We start from the raw sequence: 15,971 nt of genomic DNA on the forward strand, positions 1-15,971 counted from the left end.
TGGCCCCTTTCACCCCGACTCTTTATATGTTACTGTTCAGAGAAAAATGTTTCAATATGCTTGAGTCTGGATCACCGTGGGGGAGGGGAGACTGGCCGACTTAAAGAGTTCATGACAAAAAGAGGATAAATGAATCCTAAATAACTGTTTACAACATAACTTGGTGTTTTCTCTTTGTTTTGTTGCTAAAGTTAGGACTGGGTCTTTTAAAGTTAAACCCAATCCCTTCTAAAATAACTTCGATTTTGAGTTGAAGTGACGGACGGAGCTGGAGCTCCACTCAGCGTCGCTTCTTGGTTTAGCTCCTTTCAAAAAAGTATGGAAAAAATATCTGATAGCTTTTCCCCTTTGGGTCTATGGTGAAAATTTAAGGAGGGGGCATTATCCACGGGGATGGGCTTCAGATTCAGTCTGACAGAGGAGGATTTCCATTTCACAGTCATTAATTAAAATTAATCTAAGAAATTGATCAACTAAACTAAGACTTAAAAAATAACGGACTGTTAATAATAATTCCCAGAGGCTTTGCTGAACTCGGTCTGTCTGGAGTTTCTGAGGCCCACAGTCCCCACTGTACCACAGCATGGACTGTCTTGTCAAGACTTTCCTACAGACAGTGTTAGAGTAGCAATGGGCTGCTAACCCTCCTGTCTCGCTAGGATCAAAAATCCGACAGGTCTTTTGACCAGCGTTAAGGGTGAGTACGTCTTTTTCCAAAGAAAAAACCCTAACATATTGAAATGCGACAGGATTAATAAAAAAAACACGAGCCAATGAGCAGTTGAACAAAACTTTAAAACGAAAATATATCAAATAGTGATGGGGAAGGGCTGAATGAGTCTCTCTGCTTAATGGACCCAAAAGAACAATCCGGGAAGTTCTGGGAGATCACAGAGAACACGAAAGTGAAGAGAGGAAGAAAGTCAAAAGGAATAAGAGGGAGGGAGAAAAAGAGAAGTTAAGGAGTAAACCGAGGGGCGTGGAGGATATTAAAGGAGAGAAAGAATTGGTGCTACAGAAAATATTAACCCTACAGCAGAGAAACAAGGAAGGAAGGGGGCCTGGGTACAGAGACCGTGATAAATAGACAGACTGGCGAATGGCTAATGAAGCAGCGGTGAAACAATTCTTGAGCAGCATCACTTGTAGGAGTGTCTGTTGTGGATTAGGAGAAAGTAATTTCCTATTTGAGTGAATTTGGATGTATTTTATGTCCGCGGTGTGCGGTTGGACATGGCCAGGCAGTCGACAGGAAATGTAGAGGGGTCAGGGTATGGTGGTCTGGGTGAAAGGGGCACTGACTAAACCCGACTGCTGTGTGCACTCTCAAATGTGGGACTCCTTTCAGTAGGTGGACGCAATCGGAGCGGGACACAGGGCAGCTTGGAGGAAGATGTTTCAGACTGTTCCGGACACCTCGTCTTACGTAAAGGTAAGATTGAGGCTGCAGTGTTCCAGCAGAGCCATCCAGTGACCTGAGACTAAATTCATTCGACATGCCCAGAAAGTGATCTTTATTGATAGGAAGTACTGAAGATCAATTGGAGCATACTGGAAAAAATTTGTCCCTGTTTCATTCGCAGTTAACTTCTTCTCTCTGATTGAATTTCCAACTGCAATTTGCTTAACTCCAATGGTTCAGATACAACTCTGTCCACCTAATGTGTTGCACTTTCAGAAACTGACTGAATCTGAAAAGCAAAACCCGGCCTGCCATTTTGGTTAAATACTGATGTTATTCGTTCCTTACCTTCCACGAAATCCTTACTTTCGCCCATTTTACCCTTACTGCCGAGATATTACCTGTTGGGAATGCCGCCCCCTCATTCCCAGCTGGAACCCAGGTCTGCAATGCGGCGTGTAACTTCTAAAAGGCGATACCCAGCTGGATTCATGAAAAGAGTTTTAATAGTATTGGAGATTCTCATTGTCGCTGTTGAATCTCTCTTTCCCTCCCTGTTTATCCATGTTTTTAAGTCTAATATAAATTTTAAATTCCAAAGTCCAAGTTCAGTAATAGATATGTAATTGAAACGAAGACTAATTAACCTAGCATAATAATTCTATTTTGCTCAGAAACTCATATTCTGTGGCAGCCACACTTCGGGCCTAGTCACAGCGTGTGTGAAACTAATTCAATATATATAAAACTACAGAAACGAGTTTTGAATGTTATCTTCGGGATTGTATATAAAGTGAATGTGGAATGACTTCAAATCTGCTTTGAAAGAGATTTGAAGCTGGTAGGGATCGGAGAGGGGAATCCGCGGTGGTGAGCAGCTATACGAGTTTTCTGTTTTTATAGTCACATGGCCAGTGTCTCAACTGTATGTCTGTAGAAAGTGTCTAGCCAACTCCAAGCTGAAATCTTCTTTGCTTCCTCCTTTACCCCCTTTTGGGCAGCGGATTTCTTCATAGGACCCAGACGTTTTAAATGCATTGAATCCCCCAAAGTCGAACAGACAGGCTCCCTCAGACGGGAGAAATCCACCAGACGTTAATGCAACAGTTAAATAAATCATCTGACATGAAATAAAAAAGCACATTCGTAGCGCCCACCTTTGATTCGTTAGATCATGTAATAAGGTCACTGTGGATATGATTTGTGTATGTACCTAATGTAAAAAATATGAGCTTGCGCTTTTTAAAATTTAATCTTATGCAAAGTAAATATTCTGTACATTTTGCATTCATTGGGGCGGTTTGTAACCTCTATGTCGTGCTTTTTCAAAGTGAAAACCGTGCAGTTACAGGTGTGCAGAGGTCTGGATTTATTTATTTCAGACACTGTGGGCAGCTAACACTCAATCAAAAGGGAAGCAATATCACAGAGGCTTAAAACGCGCCTCAGATTTATTAAAGACCTTTAGAAAACATTTATGTCTCTAATATTCTGCGACGGTATTAAAGAATGGAGTATGCGGGCCTCGGGCTTGTACCTAACGCCCTTGAAATAGCATATTTTTTCATCCAGTCATAACGTTTGTGTTATTTCACAAAGGCTGGTTTTCAGACAGTCTCCAACCAAGGGGGAGAGGTCTGCGAAACTGGAACAATTCTCAGTCTGTTCCCTGCTCACTCTCCTAGCCAGGGTTCAACCAAAGCTCACCAAGTGAGAGAGACTCAGCGTCAGAGAGAAAGCCCCCTCCATGGGGCTCACATGGGGTAATAATCGTCCCCTTTATTATGGTGCTCTAATTACAGCTCCAACATTTATTACTTTCTAAAGATAGCTATGTATTAATTTTAAGCACTCCGAGACAAAACCCGAATCAGGCAAGAAAGAAATACTTTGCACTTATATTATGATTCATTCAAGCGCATCCAGGTCTTCGTTGCAGACTTGTTTTGCTAAGGTCAGCGGAGACTAGGAGTTCTCCAATAAAAATAAATCTCAAATTAATTATGGCCCCGAGCAACGGCCCAGACAGCTTGCTTGTGTGTTTGGAGTCGCAGATTTTTTCCCCTTTCACCATTTTCCGTACGGCCCTTGTAATTGTGGGAATTTGACCGCATTCTTAAAAAGCAAAGTTGATCAGGTTGGTTTTATTTTAATGTCTAATGTTGTCGCCATCAGTCCCCAGCCCCCTCCCCCCACCGCCGCCGAAAAGTAAAATGACATATTAAAGTTCACCTCCATAACTGGCCCATAAATTACACGTAACCTTCTTGTTGGTTTCAAGCTTTTAACACATGCATTACAAGTTCAAACTCTTTCCCCAGGCATTTTTTAAAAAATCACATGCCAGGAGCAACCTGAGGATTTGTTTGCTGTGTTCCAAATTGTCAGCAAATATTGATGTTTATTTGCTTGGTCTTAATTCCAATGTGATGACTATCTAAGTTTCAGGAGCCCCGACTCTCTTTTGGGGCCCAATCTCACCGTTCTCACGATCTGATGTATCTGCACGCATGGGTCGTGGTCTGTATGTATAGTAGCTGCAGTCGGGTTGGGGCGGAGGTGGAGGTGGGGGGTGGGAGCGTTGGTGGCGTTGGGTGATGGATGGAGCCTAGTGCAAGGGCTTCATGACTGAGAGGTAGGAGGCAGAGGCTAGATACCTCGACAGTATGGTCCCGAGAGACAACAGGGAGGATTCCGGGTGAAAAATTGGATTTCTTAGGACGACAGAAAATTCGGTGACTGATCTGGTATGAGAATCTCCGTTACCTGGAGAAAAGATCATTCATTAGAACTCTGAATAACTACATGTACAGAAAACAAACGAGAAATAATTAAAACGTTCTGTTGATCAACAACAGCATTCCTCTAGACTCGGAAAGTGCCGAAATGTTCCTGCACGTGTATACCCAGGTTTAAACACTTTCAAAGTGACTCATTCCAGCAAAACGTTCTTTGGGGCTTAGGATACGAGGCCAGGTTTCAGTTAATGAGAAAAAAGAAACTGCCCTCAGTGTATGTACAGGAGCGAAACCTACAATTACCGGTGAAAATAACCCCATTGGCGAGCACACCACGACTCCCCGGCGGTCTCCTCACGTTCCTATCTGCAGCTGCACTGAAATGCTGACTGGATTGATGAGGATAATTTCAGAGGGGGGAGGGAACTGCAATCTTAACTCGCCAATTTAGTCAAGAGAGAGAAAAAAAAACGAATACGGGGACTGAGGACCTGTGAAAAAAACGGGAGCGCAACGTCTGGACTTAACGGGAAATTTCAAATAAATACATTTAAATCAATAAAAACTTCACCTAACCAGGTAAACTCTTCATTCTGACTTATACCTTTTCAGTAAAAGTTTCTACCTTTAGGTTTTATGTAAAGATTACCGATGTAACACTAACCGGCTGGGATGTGCACTGCGTTGAATGGTTAGGTGGTGACTGCCCGGTTTTGTATAACTTATAACTTTCGGTTTTGCCGAAAACGGTGTGTTGTTTGAGATTATGTCGAGGCTGGGATTCTCATGCTTGTCTTTTTATAAGTAAATGCCAGCGTGTTCTTCAAACAGGGCGCAAACAGATCCAGGTAACGCCAAACGTGTCAATGTTAAGGGGAAACTGCAAAATTACTCTGTGACATGAGCCGTATCCACAACAAGCGTTGATGTTTTATTTTATAACTAAAAGAAAGGGACGGGTGTGTTTGTGTGTATGTGTGTGTCGATGTATGTCTGTGGAGTAAGAACAGAAAAAGCTGAGGGTGAGGGGCGCTTCGACAGGAAAACGCGTTTGAACCACGGAAAAGAGAATTCGCTATTGTTTCTTTTTCCTTATCTTGACGGCCAAAATATCCTGCTTAAACAAATGTGTAATGAGCCCCCACCATTGGTTCAGCGGCTTCCTCTCGGACGGCTGACTTCACTTCCCAAAATTGCCAATCTTTCATCCGGTTACCTCGCCTGTCCGAGCAAGAATTGCGGTTGTAATTACCTCCTGTCCGTGTCATGTTTGGGATATTGTTCCGATTTGGGGAAAAGGGAAGAAATCGGGTGAAATGGACGGCACGATTAAGGTAAGGAGAGCAGAGGGGTGGGGAGTGCTTTAGAGGCTGTCCGTCCCAGGCGTTTCGCTCCCGTCCCCTTTCCTTGGGGGTGACGCGACTTTTTCACGAGTTTCCAAACTAACACAGTGATCCGATTTGTCAGCTTTCCATCTCCTTCTAAATTTCCTTTTCCTTTCAAGCGTTGAGGCCGCAGTCGGAGATGCAGTTTCAGTCAGTGGGACGCTTGAGCTAGAGAGGGTTGTTGAGGGAGCCCTGGTGAGTGTTACTCTTTCTGCACCACATTGACTTTGCTTCTGTAAGTCACTTGGATGGCATTGTCCCAAAGTGGACGCCGCTCGGACTGTGGATACTCTGTAAACCTGGCTAACACTAACCCGAGATTAAGCAAGGAGATTGAGGGGTCCAAAGGGCGGGGGGGGTGGGGAGGTGCTCCTGAGGGGACTTTCAGTGCAAGGGTGGCAGGAACTTGCCCGCGGATCGCCCGGACTTTCACGAACTGCGCAATGTCGCATGGCACAGCGCCCGACAGCCACTCCGCAACTTTGTGAGCCTCCTGCCATCTCCAGGAGCAACAAGCGTGCGGCGAACACAACTCAGCAACCATGGAATGAACCAATTAATGTGACTAGAATGTACTAGGATGTCCTTATAACGAAACCAATCGTGTAACTTTCCGGTCTGTTGTGCTGCCGGGACCTCGCAGCTCATTCCGTTACAGCACGTTCCCTCCATCTGTAACTTTCAGACAGAATTTATTTCTCTCACGTGCTTCAAATGTGTCTCCAGGATAGCGATCAGAGGGTCCCATAGTCTATAGAATAAAATAGGACCCACTTTAAAATAAACAATGTTACAGATTGGTGAATTCACAACGGGAGAGGGAGGTGAGCGCTCCAACAGCAAACCGTTTAAAATGAAGGTTTGATTGATTCATAACTGAACACCAGGTTTGTCATCAATCCCCCTCCCTTATCGAGCCAGCATACACTTCCGCTCTTTACACTCCTGTTTCCTGACAGATTTCCTTTTCCCTTAATACAATAAAGATGAAAAACTATAGCTTCTTTTTCCCATTGTTCTCTCTAAAGGACTGTGATTTATGTTTGTGTTTAATGTTTGTCATTTATTTATGTTTTATGTTACTTATTCTGGGCTGGACTGGGGTTAGACCACTCTCCCCTTCTTTCCCCTGGCTCTACCCTTTCGTCGAACCCAGTGCGCCTATGGTTTCTGAGAGCTGGTAAGTGCAAACAATTGAGGGAAAATAAGCCGGCAGGACCAGAGCATGTGAATGATATTTGCCACTGCCCCTGGCTCGCCCTCTGCAGTTGTGGACAGAGGCGGAGGCTACTGACTCCCACAGTAGGAAACAGGACAACAACAACCGCTCTCCAGCACCTTTTAACCTTCGGATCTGCTTCAGACCTTATCACTGTTGCTGCTTCTTTCAAATGCTGCGGATCTATTCAGTCTACAGGCTGCCACAGACACTCATGATTTGCCATTCACACAGCATTTCTCCCAACTGTGTGGAAATCCCGATCATTCCCAGAGATTTCTGGGGGTTTTCTGAAGAGTTGATCTGTGGCAGCGGCGCCATGATTCCATATTTCAAACGCAATATTCCTACAGTCGGTTACATTATTGTCCCTTTCAGTTTTAATTGAAATACCATGGCCCCTCAGTTAATAATGATTCATTTAATGGTGTGAGCTCCAAATGATAGACATCTCACACCCATAAACACGCACCTCGTGCCCCCTCACCGGTAATCAAATACATACACAGATGTACTGAAACCCCAAATCCTATATGTCATATAACACACACACACATTATATATATAACTCCTCTATAATGTGACGGTGGATTTAGAAATAGATGTGCATGATATAGATCAACACACTTACTATTTTATGTGATTGCATAGTCGTAGTGAGATAGAGTGATTTTAAACAATTAACCTGTTGCTATTACGATAACATATAATCTAACTTTATTCTGGAGAGGAGTGCTGTATCATGAGTATATTGTCCAGTGTGGATCTGTCTTATGTTAGAGGGTGCAGTTTCTGGAGTTGTGTTTGCTGTCCGTACCTATAACTCTCTCACTGTTTGCCCTCTGTTGTTCCCCCTGTTTTCAGGAGGCCTTGTCGGTTGTGAGTGACGACCAGTCCCTGTTTGACACCTCGTACGTGGCTTCACACCTCCCCAAAACGGATATGACGGCTTCAGCTGCCGCCGACTATGGACAAACGCACAAAATTAATCCCTTGCCTCAACAAGAATGGATCAACCAGCCTGTCAGGGTTAATATCAAGAGGGAATACGACCATATTAACGGGTCCAGGTAACATCGGATCAGACAGCCCTTCCACCCAAGGCAGATCCCCCGGGCAGAACGGGGGCAAGAGGGCATCATACACTCGATACGTTGCATTCAGCCCCACTCAGCATGTTATAAATGCCCCACAGTCCTAATGTAATGCTCTCCGAGAATTCCCTAGCCTCGCCTCATCTCTTCAGATCAAATGACCCAGCGATGTTTGTAAAGAACAGCACTAAACAAGAAACAAAACGGCAAACACTGTCTTTGGGACACATATATAACAAGTATATTTCGATACATAACATTAAATAACATTTAATAAAGTTCAAATAACGTTTAGAAATAGCATTTGAATACTGCCATTGTATTTATAATACAACACACAAATGACTAGCAAATACTATTTTTGCACCCGACTTGTTGGTTATTCATTGCAGCCAACACGAGCACAGTGCAGAGTGAGTAGGCCCTTCGTGCTTCCCGGGGGCACCTTGCCTCTAGCAACCCCCAGTCTCCGGCATTGTCCGCTGGGAGATGCTTGGGGTTTGATTGTGATCTGTTCACTCTGTACCCAAAGGGAAGGGTTGCCTCTCGGTCTGTAGTGATGGCGGGTGATAATGCTAATCATCTAAATGAAATGTCTTCTAACCACAACTCGTGTGCCTTCTGTGCGTGTCATGGTTCAGATTTGTCCTGATGGAACTGTGTAAGATGCGATCTATTATTATGGGATGTGGCTCATTTCTAGTTGGCCGGAAAGGACGCCGTGGCCTTTTATACAACTGAGTGGATTGCTCGGCCATTTCACATATGGAGTCATATTTAGGCCAGAGCGAGTAAGGACGTCAGGTTTCCTTCCCAAAGGACATTAGTGAACCAGTCGGGTTTTATAACAATTCGACAGATTTTACTGATTCCAGATTCTTTTAAAATTAAATTCAAGTTCTCAAATTGCAATGGTCGATTCAAACACACGTTCTTTGGATTACGAGTGCAGCAGTATAAACAGCCACTACACTACCGTGTCCCACCCTCTGCAAGACTGCACTGAGACATTTGAAAATCTCGGGTACATCTTTTCCTTTTTGCCTCGACTTTACTTATTAATTCACTTTCTTTTCTTGCCCACCTTTCTCAGTCTCTTTTAAAACAATTGACATGTGTATTCTAATTGTGTACCAGGGTTGATTTTGTCAGGACACAACAGGTCTTGTATTTGGAAAATCGGAAAGGTAGGAACATTGAAGGTTAAAAGCACAACGAGCAGGACGCTTCGTTTAACTAAACTGTAAACCAATTTAAAAAGACATTTCGTTTACATCTAACGCACACAGGAAATCTTGTCCATTTTGCTTCAGGAGATGCCATGTATGCAGTATTCATTTGAACAATGGACAACCTGCTGTTGACCAATATACACAAAGAGATGTAATTAAAGTGACTCACAATGCCGAGCCCTGGTAACTGCTGCCCATATTTTCAGAGGAAGGTTGTTAAGAGAATGGTACGTTCTAATATGTCCGAAAGAATGTAAGCAAAGGGCGAGGTAGGGGAATGGAGAGAACTAACTGCTGCACCTGTGGCTCTTGTATCAGTATCTTCCTTTCTCTGACGCCTCTCTTCTTAACCCTGACAGAGATTCACCTGTAGACTGCAGCGTGGCCAAATGCAATAAGCTGGTGAGCGGCACCGACACCAACCCTATGAGTTACAGCAGTTACATGGACGAGAAGAACGGACCTCCCCCGCCTAACATGACAACCAACGAGAGGAGAGTGATCGTCCCGGCAGGTAACTAGGCCCCTTGGGGCCCGGGTGAGGGTGCAAAAGGTAGCATCGTGGTCTCTCGGTCCAGCTAGGGCCGGACCTTCACATGAATGGAAGCCTCTCTCAACATATACTCACAGACCCAGATGTGCTCCTATCTGCATTTTTTAAAACTGTAATAAGTTGAAATACCAGTGATAAGACTCGACCACATCGCTAACGCTGACTGAATTTGATCCAATTATGCACTCAATTGCTATTACCAGAAATTAGCCGAGTCGGTTGCATACATCTGGATTGAGTAAATCGACTGCTAAAGCGGCTGGTGGGAGCTAAGCCTCAGCATTTACTGCATGTAGAAATGACACTGTCCCTTTAACTAGAACAACGTGTGGATTGGGGAGTTAGTTTTGTGGAGTCGGTGCGGTTTGTTCAGGATTCTGGATGAGTTACTTAAATGACTGCTGCTTTGCAGATCCGACTCTTTGGAGCCAGGAGCACGTCAGACAGTGGCTGGAGTGGGCCATCAAGGAATACGGGCTGCTGGAGATCGACACGTCCCTCTTTCACAACACGGACGGCAAGGAACTCTGTAAAATGAACAAGGAAGACTTTCTCCGCCTGACCTCCCTCTACAATGCCGAGGTCCTGCTCTCACATCTCAATTACCTCAGGGAAAGTAAGTGCGATTCCAGTTCTCACCATCAGTCTAACTGAAAGTGTCAGTGAGTCAGTGTTGCTAGAATTAGGGTTGTCAAGATTTAACTAAAGTGATGTTCACTTTTTCTGGATTTCATGAATGTCAGTAAGAGTGTAATATACTCCTAGTTCTTAGTCGCCAGCACTTCCCAATATAATTGTATTTAACCAATTAGAAGAAAAAAGTGAAGCATTTCACTGACACGTCCTGTGTGGCCCTAATGTTTTGAAATGTTTATAGCTTTTAAAGATGTTTTGGTAGTTTCAGTGCGAGTTGCAATATGTCTGTTCAGGGTCTTTGAGTGTCCACTTGATGCTCAGTGAATCTCGTGTCTGTGGAAAAATCTCACATCACATCACTAGAGTTTCAGAAACTTTGAATCGATGCCTATTGGATTATTGGGCATTGTCGCGGGAGGGAGTACTGTACCTTCCTTTCTGGTGTAAAAGCGTGTGTGTGTGTTTGTGTATATGAAAGAGTAGTGCTGGTTTGCAGGCTGCTTATATTTTCATTGTTACTGTAACTTTTTGAACACATTGCCTTATTTTCGATCTGATGCAGTCATGGTACCTGAGGGAGCACCCAGGCCAGACAGGAATTTATTATACCAAAAACAGGAATGTTCGTTTCTTGTATCAATCTATTGATGCAATAAACCAAAACAGTCTGATCAAGAATTAATCAATTCAATTTCACTTTATTGTCCACACTGAAATTTATATCGGGTACATTGCTTGTTCGTTCAAAAAATAAAAATGAATAATAACAATAAAAAATACTCTATCATAGAGATCTAACAGTTAATTAAATATGTGTTAATAAAAACTATTCCAACGTATGAATCTAATCAGTCAGTGAGCCCCACCCTGAGTGCATATCCTCGTCCGTACATCAAACTCCTATTAAAAGTTCGTATAGAGAAGGATACAAACAAGTTCAGGAACCAAAAATAAAAACAAAAAACTACTGCGGATGCTTCAGGAACCGATTTGTCCTGCATCTGAGGGATTGTAGCTTTTTCCCTGAACAGTAATTCTGAGACAACGGGTGATTCTTTCTCATTGTTCATGACACTCTTTACTTTCGTCAAAATTCTTCGAGAGCAGATTTCATCAAGAGAGATCTGCCCATCAATTATCCTTCCTGCCTGGTTCAATAATCTCTGTACCTTTAAACAGTTTGCTTTCCTTAGACAGCAGTGTAAAGTGCCATTTATATATAGGCTGCCGCTGCGGTAAATTATGCACTGCACCAACAATGCGACATAATGTATACTTATGCGTTATATAACTATGCTAATTTATTTTATTCAAATGTAATCGAATAAATATAATTAGATAACTACACTGTACTGGAATGGATTGGCGAATCATTCGATTCCTTTATCCTTTGCGTGTAAAAGGAATCTCTCTAGGCCTTGCCTTCGCTGGTTATGGAGAGGAGATGCTGAATTATATAAATGAAACATATACATTCTATATTACATTAGCTTTATGTAAGAAAGCGGTATGGGATGGTCGAGCCACAGACAGTGCGTGAATCTCTGTCTGCAAGAAGCTGAGGAAACGAATCCCCCTTCCCCCTGCATCATTCCCCGTCCTGAATATTACAAAACAGAAAACTCGGTGCGATTATCGGGTGAATTATTTCCTTAGCCCTGAGCGAAGATGAGATCTTCCGGTGTCTGCAATGACGTGGGTTCTCAGATTTTGAAAACCTGGCTTGTTTTCTATGCTGTGTTCAGCTATGAATTTCTGGGTATTTTCTAACCCAGAGAAGTTATAGACAGAATAGGAGATTTTCCGGAGTTGGTTTTAATGGAGTTAGAACTGGGCTCGATGGGATGAAAGTTCGGGATAAGCAGATTAGACTGCCCATAGGGTCCTTCATATATTTGAGTTACAGTTTAAAAATCCCGCTTTCAAAGTTTGATTTTAACATGGCTCCCGGTGACTTGCGATGTTGGCTAGCCACTATGACCCCTCTCTGTCACTTTCTATCCTCTATCCCTCACATGTTGCTTACTTCCTGACATATATTTAAGTGTAGATGGGAAGGGATAGTGGGAGTGTAACTCCTACAGTGGCCAATGTCCCTATTCTAATAGATACCACGACAGTTGTTTGGTTCGTTTTTGTGTTAAATACCTGATCCTAGAGATTCCAATCCTGAATGGTTCGGAATTTCTAAGCGAACGTTTATTTGTGGAAAATAATAATAGAAGTGGAAGAGATTCAGTTCCAGATATGAAATATTACAGTAAATGGTGGGTTACATTCTTGCTGCTCTCCATTACTCAGGAGATGCACAGCTTGTATGGTGCAGACATTCGGCAAGGTGCATGTTACGAAAGGTTTGATGATGCTCTGGGAGGCTTGTTACAGGATCTGGAGACCAGTCTCCTTCTCTGGGCAGTGTCAAAGCTCGTGCGGGCAGCTTGGCCATAAAGGCTGTAAGTTTAGTAACGATGTTCGTTGTGTGTTGCGGCCCTCTGAAGGACCAGTCCCACACCTGAGGGCTTTCTCATGGAATTACAGCCCAGACGTGACGTTGGAAATCCACATCACTCAGACGTGAGGATAGTTGGTGTACTCGGTGCGGGACTGGACACCCTTAAACCTTCTTTCCCAGTTACTTACATGCCAGAGCCCATGATGGCCGCTATATCGTTCTGCAGTTAAGCCCGAACTGCCTTTGTGTTAGTGTATCCCATAGAAGGATGGAAATTCATTCTCAGAATGCCTCTAAAATCCTAAATAAATTGGGGTTTAGGGCTTGTGAGACTTAAAAGGTTTAAGATGAGAAAATATGCCATAGCACCAGAGAATGGACTTTGTTCGGACTATACTGGAGCACATCCCACCTGGTTTTCCCAAAGTATTACAGCTTCAATTTGAAGCGATTTTATGATCACAAATCCTACCGGGGAGCATACAAGGGATGAGAGTTAATTAGAGTAATTCTAGGCATTTTCAAACTAAAGCTGGGATTTATCAAATATATTGAGGTTTACATCTTGTTCAATGATTAAGCTGAGCGACCAGACAATCCTCTGGTTAAAAAAAGTTAATAAATCCTCCTGCCCCTATAGTTAGCCCTTAGGGGCAGGGTTTCCGTTGTCAGCTCCAAAATATTAGCTGACCTCCGCCCTCTACCCTCCCCCACACCCAATACACAAACACACACATGCATACAAACATACTCACAAAACACACATGTAATAAACACACATGCATGTGGCGATACACACAGCTACACACTCTTACAAACACACACATAGGTGCCCATCCAAATCCACACATACAAACACAAACATACACTGACATGGAGTTCAGGGACCGCCTTGATTCCATTCCAACTACGTTAAAAATCTAATCCAGTGAAATCTTCCAAATTATTACAGAATTTAAGAACATTTTAAACCAATATAAAACGATGCAAAATGTTAAATCAACATAAAATGAATAAGATTTGGTGGACAGTTTTTAAAAAGTTATTAAAATATTTGGACTAATATTTAGTGTCTGAAATGTATTCTTTACGTCATATTCTGCACAATGGTTAGCGTTGTACAAACACTTCGTTTACTAAGATATGCAAAATTTAATTGAAATACAAGTCTTGGGTAACTATTTTAAAAAGTAGTAGTTTCGGTTTCCCTGGACTAATCTTTACCTCCTATCTGGCAGATTAAGCAACACATTGGCTCCTTGTAACCGTACTCTGAAACACTTCGCTGCAGAATTCGCTAGTGTACTCTGAAGTTTAGTGTTCCCCGAAATATTGAGAATCTTCCAGCTTTGCAGCTCTATGTATCTCTGTAAACATCATCTAACTTGGAGAATGTGGAATGAACTCGGGTGGGGGGGTGGGGGTGGGGTGGAAGCAGGAAAAAAGGAAAGGGATGAGAGGGGAAAATAAACTAAATAATAAGATTAAAGAAACCAAAGGAAGAAAAATTCATTGAGGCTTTTGAGGTGACGTCTGCTCTCGCGTTTTACTCAGACTCCATTCTCTGCACCAGAGCCAAAGTACAAGCAGCAACTTTTCAGTGCTGTAAGATTGTCCTTACACCCGAACAAGGTGAGGAGAAATAGGCAGATCAGCCCCAACCGAGAAGTCACACACACAGGGTGGTGCTGCAGAATAGGAACAAGTACTGCATTGTACGCGAAGCGGCCTACGACGTTTTCGCCACGCGATAAGGCACTGTGCAAACGCTGTTCTGATGCGCTCTCCGTGCCTCAAATGGGCAAGATTCATACTAACGCCCTTTGTTTCAATGTCTGACTGTTATAATACGACGCTGCTGTTTGCCAAACTCTGTCTCAGGTGTCCCAGCGTTTGAGTGGCTTTAAGTGATACCAGCTGCCTTTTTGCTTGCTCTCTTCTATTGTATTTACTTTAAAGGTGATTGTATTTCGCATTATTGCTGGTGCACGCATTGGTTAAATGGTCTGAGTCTTCTCCATCTTTTGAGGCATATTATTTGTAGATTATAGTGAAATCCAATGATGTTCGGAATTAAATATTAGCAGAGCTGACGCTTGTGGTTCCTGATCTGAGGGTGAGGATTGAGGTTTTCATCCATGGTATCTTCTAAACTTTAAATATGTTAGATCTTGGGCTTTTTTCCGCCCAGAAGTAGTCAGGGCCTGCTGTTCAGTTCGCTCGCTATTGATGTGCGCGGATGAGCCACGCTTAACAGATGTACAAGTTCCCGCGTAAACCCCACACTTCTCCACTTCTGCTGACATATTTCTTCTCAGCTGTGTCCCCTAACCTGAGGGTCATTTAACCTGATAAAACAAAACGAATCAGTGAACGTCTCAATGTCAGTATTTTCAACATGAAATATTTGATAAAAACTCATTATAATCATAGTCTTCTGAGATCTAATTTTAAAGAGACGGGACCGGTCAGCTACTGGGAGCTCGACTCAATAGAAGGAGTGTACTCCCTGGAAAACAAAAAAAAACTTAGTTAGGGAGAGAGGTTAATTAAACAGGGCAGAATCATAAGTTTTCACATCTGGTGTTGTTACAATATTATTCTGATAGTTCTTTCAGTAAGTTTAGTACTACAGAGGCTCCAGTTGGATTGGCTTCATTTAAAGGATCAGAGCTTTTGTAGAATTATATTCATAAAAGATTTAGACTTGGTAAAATTCAATTCAAAATACATTGTAGAATTACATGTAACTCTAATTGTAATTACATAGAATTGTAATTGAGCCCAGCAGATCAAAACCAGTGTTTGTGCTCCACAGGAGCTACCTCCAAGCTTCCTTCATCTCACCCTGACAGCAAACCCTTCAGTTTCTCTCTCATGTACTTCCCTAGCTTCTCTTTATCAATACCAGGGAATATTTTTGTTTACCTGGATGTTCTTAAGGTGAATATGATGTAGTAATTGGGTGCTCCTCTCTCTCTCCAGCATGAAAACCTGCTTCTCTAAGTAAATTCTTACCCTTTATATTGGTGACAGCTCCTACACCTAATCTATTTTAGATTGGAACTGACTGCCTTCCCCACAGTGTAGCTCTTTAATAACTCCTCCTGACCTCAGCCAAGCCAGCTTTCCCTGATAGTTGGTGACTCACTTGTTTTGGGCCCAAAGGCATGATAGGCTGAATGACTTTCTTCTGTGCTGCCATATACATTGTGATTGCTGTGTTATTGGTCGATGATCATTTTGTTATTTAAATGTTT

General features: G+C 42.8%; 1 protein-coding gene across 10 annotated transcripts in view; it reads left to right on the forward strand.

The window, feature by feature from the left end:
• Nucleotides 1–579: 579 nt before the first annotated feature.
• fli1 (Fli-1 proto-oncogene, ETS transcription factor) overlaps nt 580–15,971 on the forward strand; it is an 84,527-nt gene continuing 69,135 nt past the window's right edge. The window contains exons 1-5 of one of the 10 annotated variants that reach the window (XM_078530886.1): nt 580–697; nt 1,349–1,432; nt 7,609–7,814; nt 9,430–9,584; nt 10,036–10,239. In XM_078530886.1, coding sequence (XP_078387012.1) covers nt 1,394–1,432; nt 7,609–7,814; nt 9,430–9,584; nt 10,036–10,239 — 604 coding nt within the window. In that variant the 5' untranslated portion in view covers nt 580–697; nt 1,349–1,393. Of the gene's footprint in view, nt 698–925; nt 1,433–5,316; nt 5,475–5,589; nt 5,721–6,892; nt 7,097–7,608; nt 7,815–9,429; nt 9,585–10,035; nt 10,240–15,971 lie in introns of those variants that run through there. The other 9 variants (XM_078530876.1, XM_078530926.1, XM_078530866.1 and 6 more) reach the window with 9 other exon arrangements.

The sequence above is a fragment of the Cetorhinus maximus genome, chromosome 2 (genome assembly GCF_964194155.1).
Source record: "Cetorhinus maximus chromosome 2, sCetMax3.hap1.1, whole genome shotgun sequence".
NCBI classification, from domain to species: Eukaryota; Metazoa; Chordata; class Chondrichthyes; order Lamniformes; family Cetorhinidae; genus Cetorhinus; species Cetorhinus maximus.